This window comes from Brachyhypopomus gauderio, unplaced genomic scaffold (genome assembly GCF_052324685.1).
Source record: "Brachyhypopomus gauderio isolate BG-103 unplaced genomic scaffold, BGAUD_0.2 sc153, whole genome shotgun sequence".
Taxonomy (NCBI): domain Eukaryota; kingdom Metazoa; phylum Chordata; class Actinopteri; order Gymnotiformes; family Hypopomidae; genus Brachyhypopomus; species Brachyhypopomus gauderio.
In genome coordinates, this window is record NW_027506974.1 from 144,915 (window position 1) to 170,274 (window position 25,360).

At 40.9% G+C, this 25,360-nt stretch overlaps 1 protein-coding gene across 1 annotated transcript; it reads left to right on the forward strand.

Annotated features, from left to right (window-relative positions):
• Positions 1-16,991: 16,991 nt before the first annotated feature.
• On the forward strand, positions 16,992-24,762 carry alg14 (ALG14 UDP-N-acetylglucosaminyltransferase subunit). The gene is made up of 4 exons (XM_076994636.1): positions 16,992-17,474; positions 17,591-17,742; positions 18,000-18,122; positions 23,868-24,762. The coding sequence occupies exons 1-4, from the start codon at positions 17,330-17,332 to the stop codon at positions 24,096-24,098; spliced, it is 651 nt and encodes a 216-aa protein (XP_076850751.1). The 5' UTR covers positions 16,992-17,329; the 3' UTR covers positions 24,099-24,762.
• The last annotated feature ends 598 nt before the right edge of the window (positions 24,763-25,360 follow it).

The window sequence follows — 25,360 nt, forward strand, 5'->3', positions numbered from 1 at the left end:
CTGCGTGTCTTTGTGGTGTAGAGTGTTTAATATTTCATTCAAAATTGAATAATAAATACATTCACAGATCCTAATAACTGTGTAATAAAATAGTGGCATAAATAGAATTCCAAGTTTATTTATAAATTGTCAACCTGGTATTACAAAAAAAATGCAGAAAAATTAAGATTCACGTCATTCTGCAAGAATGGACATAGCTACGTTTTTTGGCCGGAAATGTAATCACTAACTTGCTCAATAGTTTGAGTAATTAACAATGTATACATGTAACAATGTATAATCATTCAAACGAACAAATATATTTAATTTCATTATTTTCATTTGGATCGTAATGAATATTAGTTATTATCATATATTATTATATATTATCCTATATGATGAATATTGGTTATTACTCTTCAGCAAACTGACTGGTTGATTTAAGCACAATAGACTTCTGATGTATGGATTTGATGCACAGCCAATTCTGAAAGGTCATGGTGTGTGTAAAGAACAAGTGAGTGTTTTATCTCCAATAAGGTTTGTTTTGTAAAGCCTTTATCCTTTGATAAAATACCCCTTATCAAATATGACAACTGCATTCGATGCCTGTTTTCCAATTAGGTTTTTATTAATACATCCTTTCAAAGGACATGTTGTGTTCTTTCATAACACTGCAGTTTGGAAAATTCTGGTTCTGTTCAAGTTCTTTGCTGCTTTCATCCCTTTGAACACGGGGGGGCTGAATCATGGGCACAGTGCACAGGGCCAAATGCCAGAAAGGGCCTTTACCCATTCAGGAGTTTATGCTAATCTGAAACTGCTGCATTACTCTGGCCTGTGGCTTTGCATATTAAGGTGCTTACTGCACACGCTCACAATACCAGTGAGATGTGCTATTGGCATTCAAATTGACAGTATTAATGAGCTGCCAGGAATGTTTCAGATGTTACATCATAGATTTCCTACTGCTTCTGTATAAATATAGAGCGTGGTGACTCGGCCATGGTCATCATCTCTAATGCAGTCATGGCCTGGCGGTTAGGGAACTGGTCTTGTGACCGGAGGGTCGTGGGTTCGATTCCCAGACAGGCCATGACTGAGGTGCCCTTGAGCAAGGCACCTAACCCCAACTGCTCCCCGGGCGCCGGGCTAGGGCTGCCCACCGCTCTGGGTACGTTTGATCCACAGCCCCCTAGTAATCACTAGTGTGTGTGTTCTGACTGCACAGATGGGTTAAAAGCGGAGGACAAATTTCGATTGGGGTGTAAAAATCACAATTGACAAAATATGGCACATTTCATTTCATTTCATAATGCACTAACCACTAACGGTACTGTCATGCGGTCCACAATGATTACAGCCCAAAGGTATTTTAGCAGACCTGAAGTACATGGGAATGTTTGTGAGAATTAGTGTCCTAGTGGCTTGTTTGTCTGATCCACTTATGGTCAACAAATACATATATTTTTTGCAATTTAAGACACTTGTTGATTAAAACAAGGTTCCCTTGTATAAGAGTTCTGTAAATATTGTGTTTTTTGATGGGAAATGACAGTACATGAATGCATAATGAGCTCACCAACACTTTCCAGTTTAAGCATTATATTTTACTGATAACAACAATTATTCACATAGAGAGAGGGTTTTCTACAGACAAGAGTCTTTTCCTGTAAAAGATGAGTTATTAGCTTGCTAAAGCACTTGTCTAAAGAAGATAAGGTAGAGTTCATTCGTAAAACAATACATGATTCATTACTTTTGATATTGTCACAAGATCTCGTAAGGCAGGGTGTGCGCTACACAAACATATCCTGTTATGCTTCGCGTCCAAGTATTTTGACTGAATCTACTAAGGGATGGTGGTCCCGTATAATTAACCAACACTGTCAGGCATACTGCACATGTCTGAATGTGTTCTCCCTCCTGTCTCTTGATTTTTTTATGGAGTTCTGCTGTCTTTTGTTCAGAACTGACATGAGTATAGATATCTATTCACCAACACTGCAAGCTGAGACCTGTTCAAAGTGCCACAAAGGTGGTGCAAGTCATAGTAACATAAATAATATTCAAAGTACAGGTTGATATAGGTGCATATAGAGGATATTCTTGGGTTCAGGGTGATTGCCTGAAACAAAAATATGAAAAATAGCCAAGTAGACTGGAAATTATTCTTATAACTACCCAGTTAATAACGTCTTACAGAATTAGGAAATAATGCTACTTCTACCACCTGTTGCTACCATCAGTTTGCTATATGTAGGATACTAGCTTGCTAACTAGTTTCAAAATAAAAGTTGCAGCTAATAAAATACAACTATATAAACATGTGCATGTACAACCACATTATATTTTAATTTCTCCAACAAATCGTGTCTTGAGTACAAGTATCACCCGTGTCGAGGCTTTTTGCGGGCTTGGCTTAGTCGATATCGAACTAGTCTCCATATAGCTATCTACACAGATAATGTCAGTAAATCCGGTTCATTTGCACATGTCGAAGTACCTGAACCAGCTTGTTCTTTGATCATTTTGGGAGGATCGTTGTCAGGTCCAACGGCTCTTAGTTTAAGCGGTTTACTTTTGTACTTCTGTGATGAGGTTGCATTACTACTAACTACCTGCAATTACGTGATGCAGGTGTGTGCTGTGCGTTACAGGCTCTAATTGCAAATTGAGCAGGGATAAGGCTGCTTTGAAACCAACGAGCAGGCAGCTGCCTTCTGTTATCGCTGACCTGAGAACAGATGCCTGATAACACCGAGTTCACATTCTTCCTTTTCACCTTACGCAAACTACGATCCGAGTTCTTAGGGGTGGAGGACAAAAAAACGAAGGGAAAATCGTTAACTGTTTGCTTTCCGACTCATTCACACAATTTTTTTTTACTGTGATTTGGGTCTATTTCCATTACTTTTTATTCTCTTTAAAATAAAATAATAATAATTGACCAAAATAAAAACCTTTAAAATATTTATACTTGCTGAAAAAAATTTACACTCTCCTGGACCTAGAGGTAACCTGGCTATATGGCTATAATTCTATGCCCTATTCATAAAATATCTAGCAATAACAGAAATTTAAATATAATGCTGACAGGAGTTTATATATCTAAGATGTGTTCAGCAACATTGTCACGGTGTACAGGCAGCCTAGGAACACACCCACAGCCTCATCCACACACACCACACACACACACCCTCTCACACCCACCACACACACACACACACACCCTCTCACACCCACCACACACACCCACCACACTCACACACCCTCTCTCACAACTCTCACACCCACCACACACACACACCCTCTCACACCCACCACACACACCCTCTCACATCCACCACACACACACACACACACACACCCTCTCACACCCACCACACACACCCACCACACTCACACACCCTCTCTCACAACTCTCACACCCACCACACTCACACACACACACCCTCTCACACCCACCACACACACCCACCACACTCACACACCCTCTCTCACAACTCTCACACCCACCACACACACACACCCTCTCACACCCACCACACACACACACACACACCCTCTCTCACAACTCTCATGCCCACCTCCACACACACACCCTCTTAAACACACTCTTCGTCCTGCCGCCGTGTCTTCTATGGAGACTACAAAGTTTGTTCTGCTGCAGTCTTTTTTGTTTGTTGCATTAACATCTTTAAGACCATCAAAGCTCTATTAGGTTCTATTAAAATGCTCCGTTAGCTGTCATAAAGCACTAAAGCACTTTTGTCTCCTGGGACAACCCAGTCAGTTGCTCTCCACGCTTATTTTCCTGAACTTGTCTCTCTTAATGATGTTACTACTCATAGAGACAACATTCACAACATGTGAGATGGACCTGGGCAGGTGACAACTGTACGCTGTACCCTGAGGGAGTATGGCACCATCGGAGTGCTCACCCTGATGGAGCCAAGCACTTCACTTCCTTTTCTTGCTAATACTAAGCAGTTCACACTGAGGCTCAGACTGATCACAGCATGTAAAAAAATGGGTAGGCACTAAAGTTTCCTTCTGTTGGAAAACCACTGTACATTAAAGACTGGTATTCACCAAAGTTTACCTCTGTTATTGAAATAAGCTGAGTTCACGCTGTACTAACTGTCAGCTAAAGATTGCAGGCAAAGACACTATATACTTTATATATTTACACACTTCTCACCCACAATTTATGAAATGGTGAATAAAAATGGAGAACTGAAAACCAATCTTGCCAGCATCATTGTGATCAAATGTCTTAACCACATTCATAACCACACGATGCTGTGTTACTTGGAAAAAGGGCTTCAGCCCATATTAGATTCTCCTATATAACTGATTGTTACCAAAATCCAGTAAAATGGCTTACGCTGGTGTTTGAAAGTTTGTGAAATCTTTTGGAAGTTTCTAGATTTTTGTATAAATATAACTTAAATCTTAATCATGTTGTCACAGAAGCCCTAAAAGTAAATGAAGAGAACTGAAACAAATTAGATTAAAATATTAAATTATTGATTATTTATTTATTGCATATGGAAACCGCATTTCGTTGTCCAGTACCTGTACTAGGGCAATGACAATAAAGTTTAATCTAATCTATTGAGGAAAATGATCCAATATTACATATCTGTGAGTGGCAAAAATGTAGTATGTAGTATGACTCCCTAGTCCAACAATAACTGCAACTATTTCCTGCACATAAGCTTGGAGGAATTTTAGCCCATTCTTCTGTACAAAACAGCTTCAACTGAGTGTTGTTGGTGGGTTTCCTCCCATAAACTGCTTGATTCAGGTCCTTCCACACGAATCTATTGGGTTAAGCTCAGGACTTTTGACTTGGCTGTTCTAAAACCTGAAGTGTATTTTTCATTAATCATTCTTTGGTATAACAGCTTGTGTGCTTATAGGGTCATTGTCTTCCTGCATGATCCACCTTCTTCTATGATCCAGCACATGGACAGATGGTAATTTTCCTTTACAATTTGTGGGAATAATTCAGAATTCATTGTTCCATCAGTGATGCCAGAGCTGTACCAGATGCTGCAAAACAGGCTCAAAACATAATGCTCTACCGCCGTGTTTCACAGTAGGGGTGAGATGCAATGCAGCAATGCTGGAATGTAGTGTTTTCCTTTCCCCAAAAGATAACAATTCTCATGTAAACCGCAAAAATCTATTTGGTCTCATCCATCCACAAAACATTGTTCCAATTGTCTTCTGGCTTGTCCATGTGATCACCAGCACACTGCAGACAGGCAGCAAAGGTCTTTTTGGAGAGCAGCAGGATTCTCCTTGAAATCCTGCAAAGCACACCATTATTTTTCAGTGTTCTCCTGATGTTGGACTCGTGCGCATTAACATTAGCCAATGTGAGAGAGGCCTTTGATTACTGAGAAGTTCCTTTGGGTTCCTTCATGATCTTGTGGACTACTACATGTTTTGGTTTTGGTGTGACCATGATATGCTTCCCTACACATGCTGTGAAGATCAGGCTTTGCTAGATCTGTAAATAAAAGAGATGTCCACTCACACTTGATTGTCATATCATTCTTTGACAACACCTGACTCAAATTTCAAATGTAAAATGATGCGCTAATCCTAAAAGTTCACTTATTTTTGCCAATCACAAAAATACAATTTGTAATAATTAAATTAATTAAACATTTTAGGTTGAATTTATACAGAAATATATAAACTTCTAAAGGGTTCACAGGTTTTCAGGCACCACTGTAAAGTGAAGTGTGCTTATCAAGACAAGTGCATGCATGCCTCGTACTGCGGAAGAGCTTCCCCACCCTCAGAGAGACGTCCGTGAGTTTTCCTCCTAGGAAACATGTCTGTGTGGAAACGGATCCTGTGATCCTGGGTTGTTTCAAAGGCCAAGAAGAAAGAGGACCAACATTCAGATGAATAAAGGAAGATATCAATATTTGGCCAGTGAAGTGGCTTTTTTAATTTACACCTCCACATGACTATTTTTAAGTTATGTACTTTTTCTCTATGGGGAAGAAATGCTTGTGCTCAATTGTGTTCATTCAAATGTGGTTCCACTGTGGACACTCAAGGGATTTTGTCACTCCGTTAAATGTATCTACAAATCCACTGTGAAGTAGCTGTTTGAGAGAATGATTTCGATGTCATGCACAGTAAATAACAAACCTCCTTTAGAGAAACAACAAATAAAGGAAAATGATGCACCAAAAAAGAATCAACACAAAAAAATTAAACTGAACTCAATTGCATGTGTCTGTGTTCAGTTTCAAGTGTCCACTTGTCAACATCCATGTCACCGAACCCAAGCAGCTGAACACCACAAAATGATCATTACTTATTTACTTCCTTCCTTTCTTTGACATCCACCCTTAAGGGAAGAACAGGAATTCAGTCCGGCTTTAAAGCACAGAACTCCAGGAGTCCTGCACAGGAATTCAGTCCTTAACCCGCATCTCACAAAGGACATCACCAAAACAAGGATATTTACTAAGGCAAATAATCTTTCAAGCAATAGTATTATTAAGACTGTTTATTACAAGCAAGTGTTATTAAGTATTATTTAGTAAAATATAAAGCATTATTTCATATAATAGTATTATTAAAGACTAGTGCTTTATTTGCTTAATGAATAAATAACCTTAAGATGTCAAAACCATTTTCAGATCTCAAGAGTTTTTGCATTCAGTTTGCATTCAAGTGCATGCAAAACTGTATTTGATTAATATTAGTATAAAAATGCAGTACATATTTATAGTTAGAAATAAAAACATGAATAAATCCTAAATTTGTAAAACAAAATATAACAACCATAATATAATGCAGTGAAAACATACCATGTGTCAAACATGCACGGGAACTGGTCAGTAGAAGTTAATAGACATGTGAGCTTCACTGACTGAGATTCCTGTTGGAAACAAGATATCTTATTGCTTATGTACAAAAGGTAGCACAAATATATTTAGACCTCAGTGAACACTTGTAGAAAACATGAAACGTGCATGATTAACACCCGTTTACCGTACATGTCACAATCTTGGCTCTGCTCTAGACATTAAGTCATGTGAATTTTTCGCTAGAAAAACAAAGCCATATAAATACTGGCTCAGTGGTGTACAGAGGACCTGATGACCTTTCAGTGTACTGCCATCAGACGGCTCTATATTACACAAACACAAATCAAAAAATAAACACACACAGATCAACAGACAAAGAGTTGCTAGGCATACCTACATTAAAACAGAATACCTGTATACTGTTTTCTGTAAAGGATAAAACATGAAACGTGAAGTTAAGCCACTGACTACAATGTAGGCACAGGAAACTGTTCATTTTCATTGGTTAACCACCATCACGTCTGGCCTTTTAAAAGGAAATTGTTTTGCAATGATCCTTTTCTGTAGCAACATGTAGTTTTCCTTTTGCTTACATTGTTTGGCATGTCACAGCATGCTGGATAGGGATGGTGTGTTGCACAGAAGTAATTTAAGAACCGAACATGGTGGGACAAGCTTATAGGTGCCCTTATAGAAGCGCTTGTAATGAATAATTAACAAATGTTAACAAATGTGTTAACAAATTGTTCACGAATATTTAGGACATTATTAGAATGCTTCTGGTTTCCTGAGGTAGCTCAAGGTGCATTACAGAAAATGTAATGGAATAAATCACTTCAAACTGTAAACAGTACCTTGAATGTCCTCTAAATTATTCTGAATAAAGTTGGGAAATCCCACTGTATTTCAGTTAATTTATATCATTCAAGCATTCTGGAAGACACTGCTGCTCTGTTAAGGTATTGCAGTTCTCATTAATGTCCAATTTCTATACTTGCAAGGATAATCTGTGATTGGTCATGTATTTTCCACAGTGTCAAACAAAAATTTATCACAGACATGGATAAACCTCAGCATTCTTCAGAGCAATTAAAAAAAAAATTGTTTTTAAAAGATAAAACACCTTGCATAACATTACATATTTTGTGAAGAGCAAACTCCCAGTCTTTCCTTTGGCACACACAATTATTCGAGATTAATCAGATGCAGCCAACGTCTCGTGCATTTAAAAAAACATGAGGCTGCAAAGACCTTTATCACTCAGGTCCACTGTTAGAGCCAATATGGACACTGTGCTGGATAGACACGCTACGCTGCTTCTATATATCTTGCTGTGCACTGGCTCCTTGCATCGAGTGGCCTTTGGGGTGTTTTCATTCTTTCCCACCCTTGAATTGAAGGCAGATAACTTCCATGCAGCTACCCTGTGGCCTGTTGCCCAGATGTTACACAAAGCAAGCAGACCTGATTTTGCTAGATTACCCCTGAGATGTTCACAATGATTTGCCAAATCGCTTTTAAAGTCATGCAGAAAGCAACAAACACTCGTAAGGAATGAAAATTCCTTTAATCTCCTTCTCTCTTTGTCCTTACAAGGATGTGGAATTTACAAGAATATGATTCTTGAGTTCAAAATTGTTACTAGTTAGGCTAAGGGTGTAGGCAATAGCTTCTTATGGTGTTATGACTTTGCAAGTTAGATATGAGATGTTTCAGGTTCCATGACTGTGAAAACAAAATTTTACAAATCTGTGCTTGCATGATGTGACAAGACTACCAGGTTTCTTCTTCAAATTATTGGCATTTGCCATTTCAACTTGAAGGAGAACTGGTAGAGGTCAAAAGTGATTTAAAGTGTAATTTAGCTAAATGTTTTCTTTCATCTGTCTGTGGTGATTAGGTGCAGACTGCATAATCTACATGTTGTTGTTTAATGTCCACATCATCACTAGCTAGCTTATAATCACTGAAAAAAATCTACCAATATAATTGCAGTAGCTCACTTTACTGTAAGCTTGATTGTAAAAGTTATGACACATGCATAATACATATAAAACTGTAGCCGCGTTTTACAGTGATAGTTTAAATTATATTTGTAACATATTGCTATTTGAATTAGCAATCAAATTTATCTGCTTATTTGATAATTACAGACATGTTAATAAACAGAACGTGTGCTGGTATTGTGAAGTTTTTCAGTCCCTTATTATGAAATGTCGTAAACGTTTCTAACCTGTGGCAGCAGGTGAAAGATGTTCTAGGTTACAGATATTCTAGGATACTGATGTTACTGATGTTCAGCAACCATTAGCCTACTCTGAAATAACCAGAACCACCATACACAGCTAGCTAACGTTAGCGAGTTATTACCTAAACAAGTTAGATAACAGTTAACTACGAACCAGCTGGTGAACTTTTTAATAAAATGAACCACATACTTATTGAGGAGAGGGAATGAGAAACGAGTTAGTAAGGCGTGGGAAAGAGATCAATAAAACTTTGTGAATCGTGGATAACAACATTTTGCTCTTCCATTTAATGGACGATGAAATCTGCCACTTCCCCCATGTCTGCGACTGAGGCTGTGTGTTTATGACATTTAAGTTTCTCTTAAAGTAAGTCATAAATGTCATATTATGTCTCACTGTACATACTCAGCTTAATTCATACCAATATTTAAATAACAAAATAAATCGTTTCCCATTTCCCACAAAAACACAGCTTTTGTCCTTTCTGCATGTGATCAAAACTTGATATTTCCATAATTGACTAAATTGTTACCACGCCTTATATCATCCCCACGCCTTATGTGTTTGTAGCTGAGTTAGTGCATTTGTATTGTAAAGGAAAACTACAACAAAATACAAAACAAAAATTCAATGTGGTCAAGATCTGATGACCTCCAAAAGTTTGAGTGATCCATTTGAAATGAAGTGTACTGTGTTCACACTGGCTTTTGTAGCCAAGTGCAGGCAACTGAAATACAGACATGCAGTCAAATGAAATACACGGTGATCTGAAAACGCATGTTAATACAAGGTATAGGGGGTTAAAATCGTTAAAATCAAGCAGACTGTCTTGCCTTGGATGTTCATAAGAACAATTAAAAGGTTTGCCATCCAGCATAAAGAGTACCTGTAAAATAACCATGCTGCAATGTTTTAAGTCCTGGACAAGAATTTGTGTTCTAATATTCTTGACTTGTGATTTGACTTCAACTTGCGTACTGACTTACAGCTGACTATTATTAAATTTTTTACTTTATTAAGAAAAGGTTCTGATCATTTGGAAGAAACATTTAAATCAATATCTTGGCATTAATATATTTGGTGATATAACATGATGCGATGCTTTCATGGAGAAAAGCTGGAAATGATCTCAGCTTGATGAATTGTCTTGGGGTTATGTACAGGACTTGGTCAGGACTTGGTGAGGTCTCATCTAGGACTCAGGACTGGTGACTTTAGTTTGAACACTAGAGACTTGGACTTAGATTCCACATACAACAGCTACAACAACAACAAAAGCCAAAACCAACTTTAATGCAAAAATAAAGAATGAAAGAAAGAGAGATTATATTCTAACTTTGATATGTGGGATTTATAGTTTGTCTGAGTCCTTTTACGAACACCCGCTGAGGTCATCTGAACATCCTCTGGCCTCTATCATCTGGGAAAACAGAAATGCTGTGAGTGAAGTGCTTAGAGCTTAGAGGGTAACTACCCAGACCCCCCCGGGGGCTGCACTCTCTCCAAGACCCACTGACAGCTGTGGTGCTCCTGCTATTATTTGTCCTTCCTTTAAAAGATGCATTGGAAATTGCCTTCAGTGGTGTTGTCAAAAAATACTTCCAAACATTCAGTGCACAGTGACATGGCTTAATTATCACAAACACATCATGGGTAGCTTTGGTCATCAGAGCAGTGTATGTCTAGAGAGGTTGTTTAGAGGGTGATTAACTTTTATGATAGTGTCATGAAAAGTCTCCCGAGGCTGTAAGATTTATGTATGAAGTTATGGTGAAGTTTTGATGGCACCCTGTCCCACACACAGCGAGCTTGGTAGTGTACACTTTGGTGGACAACACTCTTCGTAACTCTCCAGAGACAAATGTGGTTTTCTGGTATAGCCACTGGCTTGACCCCTCAAAAACCTCTTAACTGTAAACTTTAAGCAAAAAGGCAAAGACACAGTTAATACAGACCACTTCTAGTATTTTAGCTGCAGAATAAATTAACTCCATTTTAGACTTTTTTTCTCTGGGCTGCTATTTATGAATAAACTGTTGAATATTGGACAGAGCCATTGTTTATTTAATGTTTGTTTGAAAAACAGACACTTATTGTTTGCAAATTCCAATAAACTATCTTTCTGGAGGTGCCATGTCCGTTCTGTTGATGCACATCCACAGTGATGCCAGACGGAGCCTCACAAAGTCCAGTTCTCACACGTAAACACGTTTAGTCTGTTTAGCTGTTTCTCGCATCACGTCCAACAAGACCATGAGAACTATTTCAGTCTGTCCCAGGACCATAAGCACCTACCATGTTATCTATATAGCCCACTCATCTCTTCGAATTCTCTGGACAGGAAGTTGACTCAGAGGGACAAATATCCATGCAATGACGTCCTCCTTAAATAACTCTACACAGCTTGAATACGCTGAGAGTGCCACAGCTCACACCATAGCAAAGAGTGAACTGTGCAAGCTGTCTTTATCAGATGTGCTGAGTGCATTGCTGGTACACTGGCATGGCCAGAACATTCCAGAAGGCCTCACAGATAGAGGTGATGAGAGCTTGGCTCGCCATGTGGACACACGAGTACTGGCACTGGGAACAAGTCCAGACACCATTAACCCTCCTTCTGAAAATGCTGACACAGCTTAGTACCAGTGTTCTGATGGTTTCAGAAGTTCTTAAACACATCGTGTACTCATAGGAGTCTCGTTTTCTTAGATGTATGCAGTCATTTTTACCATGATATAATTTTTTTTAAGTTGCTAGAAGAAAACAGAATTCTACAGAGATACGCATAAGCCATGTTATATAAAGCATATGACATAGGTAGGTCTTACTGGTATAGAATCCCACCTAGATGCTGTTTTCTGTTTATAGGCAATTAACCTGAGAATGACTAATATAATTAATCACATTCCTATATTCATGACATTCTGTATTCATTACTCTTTATTTAATCAGCACTCTTCATCAGCATCACTTAAATTACGAGAATGTATGAATTAAAGTAATTAAAATATGCCTCTGACATTCACAAGTTCAATAGTTCATTATGGATTTTTTTTCTTTCTATAATATTTTTTTGCAGATACAAATAAAACACCCCAACAAGAATTTGGACTTTGACCCCTTGATATTGGCATATTTTTAGATATGCTGTTATATGATGTATATGTACATGTTATGTCTGCAATAATGTGTCAACATCCTTACAGTCACTCTTTCCAGACACTGGGAACTCCCACACAGGTTATTTCAGCAGTGCAGGTTGTAGAGTAACCAAGTTCCTTTAAAGTAACTGTGAAACCGCAAAGTTATTACACAACACCTACTAGAAACCCTTTCTGGGCTCACACCCTGTTTCTGAAGTCATAGACTGGGCAAACATCCGTGTCCACTGCACCACTCTGCCCGTCGAGCTAGAAAACTCCTAGAGAAATACAACACTCCACTTTGAACATTCCTTACTGATAATAATTGACTGATATGCCGCCCTTCTCCATAGTAACCTGTCTGCCAAACTAAAACTGATTCATGTATGCACATGTACATATATAAAATTAGGAGTTAATTAGATGAATAATTCCAAATTTATGTCCAGCTGACTTTGTATTTATTGTATCAATTGTATCAATGTAAAACAGCAAGTTCAAACAGTAGGTATAAATTAATAACTTGCATTCAAGCAAATACTAATGTTATCTTTTTACAGTGCATGCTATATTTTGTTCAGATGGGCATTGTACTCATTTCTGGGATGATCATGTCGTATGTATGATCAGGATTATATTAAGATTAAATTTGAGAATGTAGGCCTGAAACACTTTCTTTCTTTAAACTTAACCTGGTGGCTGGGTTATTTGATCGTAAATATTATATGGGATTCTTCCCTTTGGACAAAGGGTTATATAAACACCCGTAGGTACATCCAACAGACCTGTGCCAGGTTTCAACAACAATACAGGTTTTGTGGTCCACAGTGGTGAGACAACACGGTAATATGGGTCTCCTGATGCTTACTGCTACAAAACTGGTTCTGCACCACTACCGTGGGTCACAGTTATAGATTAAGCCTTTAACCTTCAAAACAGGCATCTGTATAGATTTGTGCTTGTATAGTGAGCATTGCTACAGAGAAGCCTGTTAAAGAATCGCCTGTGAAACTATTGATACCAAAAATGACTATAAAGGCTCAAAACTAAATTTAACTGCAGGATCGTACGGCATCAACATGGAAGGAACGCTGACAGGATCCCTGTTGCTCTCAATAACGCTATTTTGATGGACATAGAAACTTTAGCAGGCATGGTTGTCTTCTTATTCCAGAATTTTCTGTAAAGAATGTGGTTAAAAAATACATCTTACTAGCATGCCAACAGAGAAAATAACTGCGTGTTTGTGCAGTACTTGTAGAGACAGGAAGTGGGAAAGGGCTGTGAATACAAAAAGTACTTAAGGATGATAAGAAAGAGAACTGAGAAGAATTGAATTTCTGATTACCAATTTTTTTCTTCAGTTCTTGGCAAGTGAGTCTGCCCCCTGGTGGTACAATTGTGAGCAGGCGTTCCACCAAAGTACACACCTCATAATAATAATAATAATAATAATAATAATAATAATAATAATAATAAACCATTTTATTTGTATTTCGCCATACTCAGTGCTCCTTTCCACAGAGTAAACAAAAAACAAAACTCAGATGACATCAAGACATAAGACAAAAAAAACAGACAAAAGCTGTCAAATCAAAAACACAAAGGCAAATCAAAAACACAGCAAGTTATCAGAGAGTGGAAATGTTGGAAAAGATGCATTTGAAGTTCAGATTTAAAGGTGGAGGGAGAAGGACAGAGACGAAGAGATTGCAGTAAAGTGTTCCACAATTTTGCATAATTTGCATAGTTTTGCATAATGTTTGTGTTCTGGTTGCAAACAACTGGTGAGGTGATGAAACAGACACACCATCAAAACTGAATGTAAAACCAGTTAGTTTTGAAATTATGTGTTTAACAGAGTTTAGTTTTTAAGTAAGACAGAGTTTAGTTTTTTAAAAGTTTGCCCTCAACCATTGTTTGAGTTCATGTATACAGAACAAAACAGCAGGGAATGGAAGAATACAGAAAGATTGTTTAGCATACAAATTGCACAAGCTTAAACATACAAATGACATTTAAGTTTATGACAGACAAAATGGATTTGACTAGGACTAGGACTGTCAATTTCAGAAAAATGCTCTGAAATATCCAGGCATTATTTTAGGGGCAGCCCCAGATATTTGAACCAGGGTTGGACATGATGTCATCCCGTTTATGTGATATTGCTTAACTCATCAGAAGAGCACAACAGATAAACAACAGATCTAACAGACGCCGGTTAAAAACAAAACAGGATGTCTGGTTCAAACAAACAAATTTCCACAGTGTATTACCACATAAACTAGAATATACTAAAATACAACAAATCCTTAATGTTTGTCATTTGTTATTTACATAGGAAATTCCACATGTCCTACTAACTGACCAATATCAAATTATTTCTCTTGCTCCTGAATTTCCTGAATCCAGAGAGTTTAAAAACAAGAAACATTCACAATAAAAGTAAATATATAGAATTATAGACAAAGGCACTGATCAAATAAAATATTTTAATTTAATCAATATTTTAATACATATTTAAAATTACATCTTAATGAAAAATAAATACATTGCATTCACTCAGATATTCAGTGTAGCTGCTGGAGGAGATGCCTGAACAAAAAGAAAAAATGGCTCATGCACCCTGCAAAAAAAAACCAAAAAAAAAAACAAACAAAAACAAAACATACACAAAGTGTTATTTCAGTGTCAGTATAATTTCAGTGTCAGTATATTTTAAAGTGTCAGTAGTCTCTAAATGTCAGTATTATTTCTTACCTGTAGCATCCAATTCCTTGTATGTGTGAAAGAGATTCTACCTGCTAGCTCTCTCTTCCCCCATGCACAATGCTACATGCACATCTCAACTGTTTATTCCTTCTCCAAGTTCCACCCAGTTCTGAAATACACACTGACAGCACATCTGTGCATGAACGTAACCTTTCAGTTAAGTCAGAAAATGACCTACTGTATTATAAACATACAGATTTATACTTGCATACATTCTTATGTGTAATATAAATCTCCACATTCCAAGATCTATAAGAACTTGATCCCTCACTCACATAATCTACTGACAACATCCATAATCTACTGACAACATCCATAATCTACTGACAACATCCATAATCTACTGACAACATCCATAATCTACTGTTAAGATAACATCCATTTAGTGCTCACTTACTGTCCTGAAAATAAAACTGGCTGGCATTACACATAAACACTTCTGAATCTTAAAGGATGGTGCAGAATGTCAGAGTCGGTGACAGAGTCAGACTCACTTGCAGACAGAATTCAGGGATTACAGTGGTAGAAGACCCCATGTTTGGAATCAAAACAGAAGAAACACCAGGCAGACAAACCTCAAACAGAGCAGGCAGAGAGGTGAAGACCGGGAAAACAGGCCTAACTCACAACGTGAATGCAAAAAGTTAAACAAACATTCAGGAATGGCTCAGAAACTAGGCAAGCATACAAGACTTCATAACAAGGACAGAGGTGAGGGTTGACAACAAGACAGGTTCAACTAAATCAGAGGATAAGGAATGAACAGGAGGGTTATGGGGATTGCAGGCTGCCTCCATTATTAAGGTTACTCAACTAATCTCCTACAGAAGACACAAAAACAATGACCATTCATGTAGTTACCATATTACTGTAGCCTGCAACTGATCTAGAACTAGCAACTGTGCTACATGTACATTTATTAACACAGCCACTAAATCACCAATCGCCATCACTCTGATCATTTGGTTGAACACCTTTGTACCATCAGGATTAAGAATTTGTTGTTTACTGTGCAATGCATTTTAATACTAATGTACCTTGTACATAAGGTCTATTTAATGCTAACAAACCTTCTCTGCTTGCATTGCTAGTTGTTGCTATGGCAGCAATGAAATGAGGAAACTCAAAGAAAAAGACACAATCTACACTCTTAGAACTTAAGACCTCCATGGTATGAATGTGATGATTAAAACATCTGCCTTTTTATATACATACTGATTCCTCCTCCTGTTCATTCAGAAGCACTTTGCTTGTACACCTGGTGAAGGACCTCTGTCCAATGGCACATGAGATTAAAAAAGTTTAAAATAACAATTTAATTTCTTTCAGTTTCTTTACAACCAAATGCCAAATTCAAATCTGAATCTAATACGAAGCAGACTGGTTGGAAATAACAACAGAAAGAACAACAACGACAACAATAATAAAAACAAGGGCACTTGTATTTGGGTTTTATTTGCACAGACATGTGGCAATGCCGTGAATCTGCTCACTAAGAGACTGAAAACTGGACACATTTTATGGAGGATGGGTTCCCTTTTGAGTCTCAGCCCTCCCAATGTTTCTTCCTAATCTCCCTTCCCTAGTTTTCCCTTGGCACTGTGGCCCCTGGCTTACTCATTATGAATCCCCATGTGTTTGTAAAACTGCTTTGTGACAACATATGTTGTTTAAAGCGCTATATAAATAAATGTGACTTTGATTTTTTACCTAAGCTTTAGCCTACCTTCTACAACTAATAATGGCAACAGAGTGTTATTACAAATATTAGCTTTTTTGTCAGCAATTATTAATTAACATATTAACTAAATAACTATTTAAATAACTAATAACTAAATAACAAAAAACTACTAAAAACAAAAAACTATAACTAAATAACAAAAAAAATAACAATGCCATGTACGTTTTCCATTCGTATTAGTTATCAAATAAAAAGTAAGCCATAAAATAATTTTTTTACGTTCATGAGGTTACGGAAACGCTTTACGCGCGAATATTGGCCTCTCTTTTCTTCCGTAGACGCTGCTATGACGACCGCGGTTAGCTTAGCTTAGCTAGCGCCGCAGGAAGCGGGCGCCGTTCGTCTAATATCTCGTAGTTTATCGCCGTTTAACGTTATCAACGTCCAGATTTCACGTTTGTGGCGACGTACACTAAATGTACATTAAATGTTCTTGAGGTGATGTTTAATGCTCTTGAGGTGTTGAATTAGACACCACGACTCTCCGCTCACCTCGTAGCGAGTCCCCGTGTGTTGTTTACATGTCCGGGCCTGCACCTCGGGAACAGGCGCTGGACCTCTAGACACACCACGCAGGGTCCGGGCTCGCCCGCCGTGATGGCTCCAGCGGGCTGGGCAGTCCTGTGCTGCATGTTCCTGGCCGTGGTGGTTCTGGTCCGGGTGGTGGTGGTGGTCCGGGGCCGCACGGGGTGCCGGCCGGGCAAGAAAGGCTCGGTGTGCGTCCTGGTGGTGGCCGGGTCAGGTGAGACGGACGTGTGATCCACACGGATCCGGTCCGGTGGCCGTGTGGTGGTGTCAGGAGTACTGCACACGACATGAACCCGTCTTGAGTCAGTTGTGTGTGTGTTTGGCTCGTAGGTGGACACACCAGCGAGATCATCCGTTTGCTGGGAGGTTTGTCCCCGTCCTACAGCCCACGACATTATGTGATCGCAGACTCGGACGGGATGAGTGAGGACAAGATCCGCACGTTTGAGACGTCCAGACAGACGGGCGGCGTCCAACGAGAGGTCATTTAAATGTCCAGCATATAGCGTCTCATACGGGCTGCACATTCGCCTACGAACACCAGATGGCAGAGTTTCCCTTTCTGTGACTCTTCAGATTCGTTTGACCTCGCTGGAGTTTTGCAGAAACTTTCAGCCTGATCAGGCAGTTGTGTGAAACACAGCTGATGCTGTTAATCTTGTTTGAGTATTGAAAGTGCAGTGAAACAGACATCGATTACGTCCCACTCATCTTTACTTCTCTCCTTGTTTCCACTCAGTTCACCATTCATCGGATCCCTCGCAGTAGAGAAGTTCTTCAGTCGTGGACCTCCTCGGTGCTCAGTACGCTGTATTCTCTGCTCTACTCAGTCCCACTGGTGTTTAGGCTCAGACCTGATGTGGTAAGGATGCTCCCCACCTCTGCCCATATTTCCCAACACTTCAACTTCTTATTACACACCTACAAGGGCAGTCATGGCCTGGTGGTAGGGAACTGGTCTTGTGACCGGAGGGTCGTGTTCGATTCCCAGACAGGCCATGACTGATGTGCCCTTGAGCAAGGGACCTAACCCCAACTGGGCGCCGGGCTAGGGCTGCCCACCGCTCTGGGCACGTGTGATCCACAGCCCCCTAGTAATCAGTGTGTGTGTGTGTGTGTGTTCTGACTGCACAGATGGGTTAAAAGCGGAGGACAAATTTCGATTGGGGTGTAAAAATCACAATTGACAAAATATGATTCAGATTCGTAACAAAAGAGATTTGCTTTTAGATGGCTTCAGATCTATTTTGATGACGAAGGACTGATATTGTAGTTTTATGTTATCTCACATTTGTCACTTATTTGGATTATCTTATATTTGAGTACGTTGTGTTTTATGCTATCACCCCTCGATGTTGTGTACTTTTCTTTTTTTTATCTTGCTGTATGTTTTCTGCACAGGCCTTGTGCTTGCTGTCTGGCACTTGTGTAACAGAAGGTTATGAGTGCCACACAGAAAAGCTCGACGTTATAATCAAAATTAAATCCTCCTGCGTGGTTACTAATTAAGCCCTAATGCACATCATATATAGGGAATAGTTTCACTTAAATCGTATAATATTTTGCAAGATAGGTTAAATATCTTCCTGATAAAAGAATCAGGGAACTTTTATGTACATAGTTTGTCATGTATGAAGTATGTATAGATGTGATTTCATTCATTATATATGTATATTTTAAAGTTTGAAATAGCCATCATTTTATATGGTCATAAGTATTTAAAAACAAAGGTTCCTATAATTGGAACCCAACACAGAATTAACCTATGAGCACATTAATCATCCCTTTTTTTTAAACTTCTGATCTCTTTTAGAGTCACATATTTTACAAATATGCATTTTCCCTCATAATTGTAGGATTTCTCTTCCTTCAGGTCACACATGCCACCTTGAATATCCACGTTCCAATTGTTCAAAGCCTGGTGTTGTTATGTATCTAGTGAGAGGAGAATGGCACTATCCCATATAAGGCACATCCGTGATTCAAAAAATCAAAAACATCTGGCATTTCTCATTCTGTCTCCAGTTGAGTGAAAGTAGGATGATAAAAAGCAGAGTATATGTAGAAAGATAAGAAGGAGAGTGCTGGAGTGGAGAGGATGAGTGACACCCCGGCCCCTCCCCCTGCCCCTCCCCCTGCCCCTCCCCCTGCCCCTCCTCCTGAGGTCATATGGTGTGAGTGGGAGTGAGTGGGGTGGTGTTTCCGGATGTGGCGGGGCCTGACTGGCTCCTCGGCCCAGCTGTGACGCTGGCCTGCTCTTCCTCAGGAGAGGTGGGATTAAACCCATTTAGGCTTCTCCACTGTCATTGCCAAGGGATGTGAAGCGATGTGATTAATCAGGTAGTGTCTGAGAGTAGAGGAGAAGAGGAGAGAAAGAAGGGAGAGCTGGTGTGTGTAGGGAGGGAGGGAGAGTTCCTTGTGAGAGTTCAGCACAGGGAAGCAGCCTGACATGACTGCGTGCTCACCTCTTATTAGCAGCCCTTCTTCACATGTGGTCATCCTCTTCCTCTGTTCTTTTCAGCGCTGATTAGAAGAGAGGTCGGGTGGAGATAAGTGCAGATAGCCAGGCTGCCTTGTATGGTGTGGAATGGAGTTACTTTAGAGATTTTGTTGCACTTTTTGTTAAGTTTTTTAACCACTTTCAATTTTATTTGCTAATAGAGCTAACTATGTAAGTAGATGGGTCTGTACATCTAATCTTTACGTGTAACGCTTAAAAGAGCCTCATTCTTTAGAGAACTCCCACATCTTTAGCTCGTGCCACGTGGTCTTCGGACTGTGTTCATATAGAAGTGCTAAGTTAGGGGAGACTCTTCGTGGGATCGCGTCCCCCTGTGACGTCTCACGTCCAGGTCGACGCGGCGTGCTGCATTCCTCAGTGTGACTTAAAGCTCCCCTCTGTTTATTTTTACCAAACTTGAGCATGTCGACTAGAAGCACTTCAGCTGTGGGGGCCGCATTCCAGAGAGGAATCTGAGGGAATTTGGGGTGGGGGGGGTGTTGGGGGGTCAGGCCTGGGAGTGGGGGGAGGGGGGGGGGTTCAAACATTGGTTTGCCATAAAAGGGCGTGAATCACAGGCACCCGTCAGCACTGCGCTCCACCTCCAGATGTGTCAGCACAATCCAAGGGGCTGACGGTGTCTCATCAGACGCTGCCTAATGCCATACAGTCTGTCTGAAGCCAGTGGGCTTCGGCTCAAGCCAAGTACTACTGTTGCTTTAGAGCCATTGAGAAGGTGGGTTACATAAGCACCGTAGTGAAAGGCCACTTTGTGCTATAACTATGATGTGCCATATGAATTTGTGCTTTAATGTATTCAGCGGGTATCAATTGATGATTGTGTTTTATTTCCATGGGCTACATCTTTAGATTAGTTAATTCAGCATGACCATAGTGAAAATGAGGAAAACTTGAGCTTGTTAGTAACTTAATTTACCAACTAAGTTTGCCTTACTCATTAAAGCATTTTATAAGTGCGCTTATATTAGTACATTTTAATTATATTAAAAGTGAGTGGGGGAACAAGGAAAAATGCACAGTTTCCCAAGTTCACAGTGTCTGTTTGACTAAGTTGGAGCCTTCAATAAATTCCAGTGCTAGACAGAGAGAAGAATTAACATCCACGCATACAAAAAGTTTGGGGGGAGAAAAAAAAAGAAGAGACATTTAACTTCCATTGGCTGGCGTGCCGGAGGGGCCCCGCTTTTCCTCGTGTGGAAAAACAAGGAGCACGGAGAGGAGGGGGTCACGCAGGTCGTACTGTTTCCAAAACCAAGTGGCGGTGGTCGGGGAGCAGCACGGTGAGCGGCCCCGTCCCGGTGGGGTTCCAGCCCGGCTCCTGGCCCAGCGGCCCCACGCGGCCCCATGCGGCTACGCTCCTCAGGGTTCCGCCTCCTGCTTTTTCCACCCTTTCTTTTTTTTCTTTCTTTCTTTGAACGTTCGGGCCAGTGTCTGAGCCCCATATGTTTCATCTTAACCTTATAAGGAAATTGTTAGGGGATGGAATGGAGCGGCCTGTTGATTGTTTTAAGGCAGATTCCAATATGGATTTTCTTTTTGTTTCCTGCCTCATGATGCTTGGAGTGGCGGAAGGATCCATCAGGCAGCGTTGGGAGACGTAGAACTTGGATCTACAGTTAAACACGCACCAGCGCTGCAAAACGAGACGTGTATGTGCAGGACTGTCGCTCGGATCTGATTTCATTAATGTCTTTTTAGAAATGTGAGACCAGCGGTATCCTGGTCATCAAAGTGCATGGCCAAAATGTCTTAAATCAACCGCTTATTTATTTATATATTTATTGTAACAATCAATATTGGCCAACGTGTGTGTAGTTTTGTTCCATCTGCGCTTGATTTTATGCAGGCTGTCAGACATAACAATAACAGAAACGCGGGCTATATGAACCGGCTGTCCAAACGTGCTCGCAGTCGGTGAGAGGAAGACTTCCACACGGAGCGTCTGGCCCTCAACCAGGACAGCAGGCATGGCCGTCCACTTTGAGCTCGTCTGTGTCTGAATGAATTTCAGGACCTTGTCCCGCCTACACTCTTGATCACCCTTGCGGTTAAAAACAGCCCATGGGGATGAATGTGTATGTGTGTTTGCCAGCTGCATGTCTAGTTAATCTCTGTCTCTGAGTGTGGGGAAGATTGATAAGTGATTTATAGGTATCTGTCTGATAGCCTTCTGGATCCTCCCAAGTCTTTTATCTTGTAACTACAGCTTGGATAGAAGGGTCTTGGCATTTATGGGCCTCCACACCTGTTTTAGTCAGGTCAGAGTTTACTCACCCTGTCTGAGAGGAAATGACACAGGTTGACACGCTCCCTCACCTGCTCCCACACGCTGTGATGCAGTGTGTTCAGTGTGCCGTAGGACAAGACGTCATCGGCCTGCCGTCAGATGCCTCCTTTACAGCTGTTTAACCTGCTGGGAATCAGGAAACCGTGTGTAAGGAATGTTTGTGGAGGAGTGAATGGAGACAGTACAGACATACGCACTGTAGCACACGGGGATAGAACACGCAGCCACTTTTAAAGGTGTTAATCGAAGAGGTTCAACCCGTGTCCCTGAGCTCACAGACCTGGCAAATGAAGTGGTTATTGTATGTCTGTGAGATGACCTGAGAGAAATTACCTCACTGATGGGGAGTGTATGAATCAGAGCCAAGTACTGTGAGAGAGCAGGCCTACTTTTGGTGAGTGAGTGTTTTGGTATCTGTACAAAGAATCCTCGTATGTGTGTGTGGTGAGTCACTAAGGTGTGGAATCAGGGCTCAGCCCTGGAGAGGCAGGTATATGGAGACACGTCAGGAATTTTGGGGTGTTTTTTTTATTGCAGTTATTGGGCTCTTTTCCCTCAGGAACTGGGAGATACCCCAGTGCCGTAGACCGCAGATATTGTAGGGCATTGTGTCTCGTCATGACTGACTGCAAAGGCTCCTTTCACTGCGTACAAGAGTTTTTGATAGTGTTACAAACTGCTTTTCCTTCCTGTGGACATGCTGCTATGCAGTGCTTTGACTAGCTTCTGAATGATTATAGGGCAAGAATGTTTAAAAGCTTATGATTTATTTTGTGCTGAAAATAAACATTATGTCCTTTCAGATTTACGCCTTCCTGGCAGAGGTTCCAAATGGCCTTTTCACAACTTGGCAGACACCCATACCAAATGCTCAAATACACGAGTGCAGTCATCCATAGAGCTGGGTTCAGTTTTGTCACTGTTGGGTGACAATGACTTCATCCCCAAATGGACCTGCAGCAACACGTGAAGTGCAAATACGTCTGAGGCAGAGCAGACACGAGGCCCCGCCCTCTCCAGTCACTCAGCTTCTCCACGAGGCCCCGCCCTCTCCAGTCACTCAGCTTCTCCACGAGGCCCCGCCCTCTCCAGTCACTCAGCTTCCACACGAGGCCCCGCCCTCTCCAGTCACTCAGCTTCTCCACGAGGCCCCGCCCTCTCCAGTCACTCAGCTTCTCCACGAGGCCCCGCCCTCTCCAGTCACTCAACTTCTCCACGAGGCCCCGCCCTCTCCAGTCACTCAGCTTCTGCATGTGTGTGGCTGGGATGTGACCACTCCCCTGCCTCTACGTTTGTGATGTAGAATTCAGGTCTACGCTTTCCAGAGCCAGAAATCTGAGTGCATTCATGTCTATATGTGAAACTCGGAGCTTCTCGATCTTCTCACTGTCACTGGTCACGTTTAGTTTTCTCTTTGGTTTCTGTCCAATGCGTTGGTCTCATCTCGGTCTCGTCTCGTCATGGTCTCGTCTCGGCGGCCCGCCGAAGGAAGCCTAGGTTTTTCCAGCGTCTCTGCACCCCCTGCTCAGGGTTCAGCCCTCAGAGCGGTGATGGATTCTCCAGACTCCATGGCCTCTTTCCACAGCAGTCTGACTGCCTTCCTGTGCAGCTCCTTCTCTGCAGTCCACAGTCTCTCGTATTTCTCTCTGAGGAGAGCTGTCACACGCAGCCTTTCACCCTCACTTTACAGATGCACGGCGTTACCCTTTTAATTCTGTTTAGTAGGAATGACCTAAATATGTGTAATTGCAATCCTATGTGTGTAATTGCAATCCTGTGTGTGTGTGTGTGTGCTGCAGGTGCTGTGTAACGGGCCAGGGACGTGCGTGCCTCTGTGTGCTGCTGGACTGCTCTTGGGGATCCTGGGCCTGAAGAGAGTGCTGCTGGTGTATGTGGAGAGTATCTGTCGTGTGGAGAGCCTTTCTCTGTCTGGTCAGATCCTCTACCACCTCGCCGACTACTTCTTTGTGCAGTGGCAGCCGCTACAGGCCAAATACCCCAAGTCCATCTACATTGGAAGACTAGTATGAGTGAAACTTGACTGGACGTGTCACTATCACAGTGGCACATTTAAGATCGGTGGGTCATGTGTCTTCTGTTGTCATTTTAAAAGATGCAGAATTGTATAGATGTTATTGCTGGAATACAGAGCTTCGTGTTGCACTGGGACAATGAAACACATTTTTCTGTACAGAGTGAGTGAACAGGAGAAGTTGATATTGAATAAATGGTTCTGTGTTATCTAAGCCGGGTTTTCTGCTTTTGAACTGAAACTGGGAGTAGAAGTGTTGTCCAGAAGGAGGCTTCTAAAAAGAGCACTCATGCTCTCTGAAAAATGGGGAGAAGAAAATGCTCTGCGCTGCGGCCAGATGAACCCCCGTGCACGGAGTCATGGTGGAGCGTAAGGTCATGGAGAAACATCACCGCGCTTACTGCCGTTAGGGTGAAGGTTCGGCCTGAAGGACGATGACTGCACCAGTCTGCCGAGGTCTACGTGTTTGCTCGCAGGCTTTCTGGATCCATCTGTTATTCCATTTCTGTAGCAATAGTGTAGACAGGTCTACACCACTGAGCACGCTTTTAAGATGTGTACGATCTGAGAAATGTTTCCAGTTGGGATGATTGTGTTTTTAAAGAATATCAGAAGAATTGTGCAGATTTTATATATTATAAAAATAAAGTGTATTAAACAGAGTGGCTGAGAATAATTGATTGCCTCCCTCCATGTAAGATTTGCAGTGTTCCTTGTGTTCCCAAAGTCCTGTGCGTAGTGCAATCGCATTGTGGAGCGTTTCCTGTCTGTGCTCTTGCTCCCATGCTGAGATTGCTGATGGCCAGAGGAAGCAGCGTGAATAATTGAGATGTTTTGTTTTTCTGGCAGCGTATGGAGAGAGGGGGGGAGGGGGCAGGCCTGAATTCTTTGGTGAGCTAATTCAGCACTCACATCTGGGTTATAGAGCCAAGATGCTATTTTGGTTACCATGTTTTTGGTAGAGTAATAAAGAACTTTAGAATGTACATGACCGTGCTGGTCATACTGACTTGAGTGGGCCTACCCCTCCCTGACGAGTTCATGAAGGTCACATCATTGTTAGTGTGTATTTTCATTTCCCTTAAGTCACTGCGTTTGCTCTATACCACATTCTAGGGTTTGATCAGTACAAGAAGGTGCACAGCTGGAATGTTGCATTAAGAGAGTTTCAGAGTTTAAGACATGAAGCTTATGACTGATGTGAAACAGGATTTTTTAAAAGTTTGTACATCACCACCAGGAAGAAGAGATGTTTGTTGA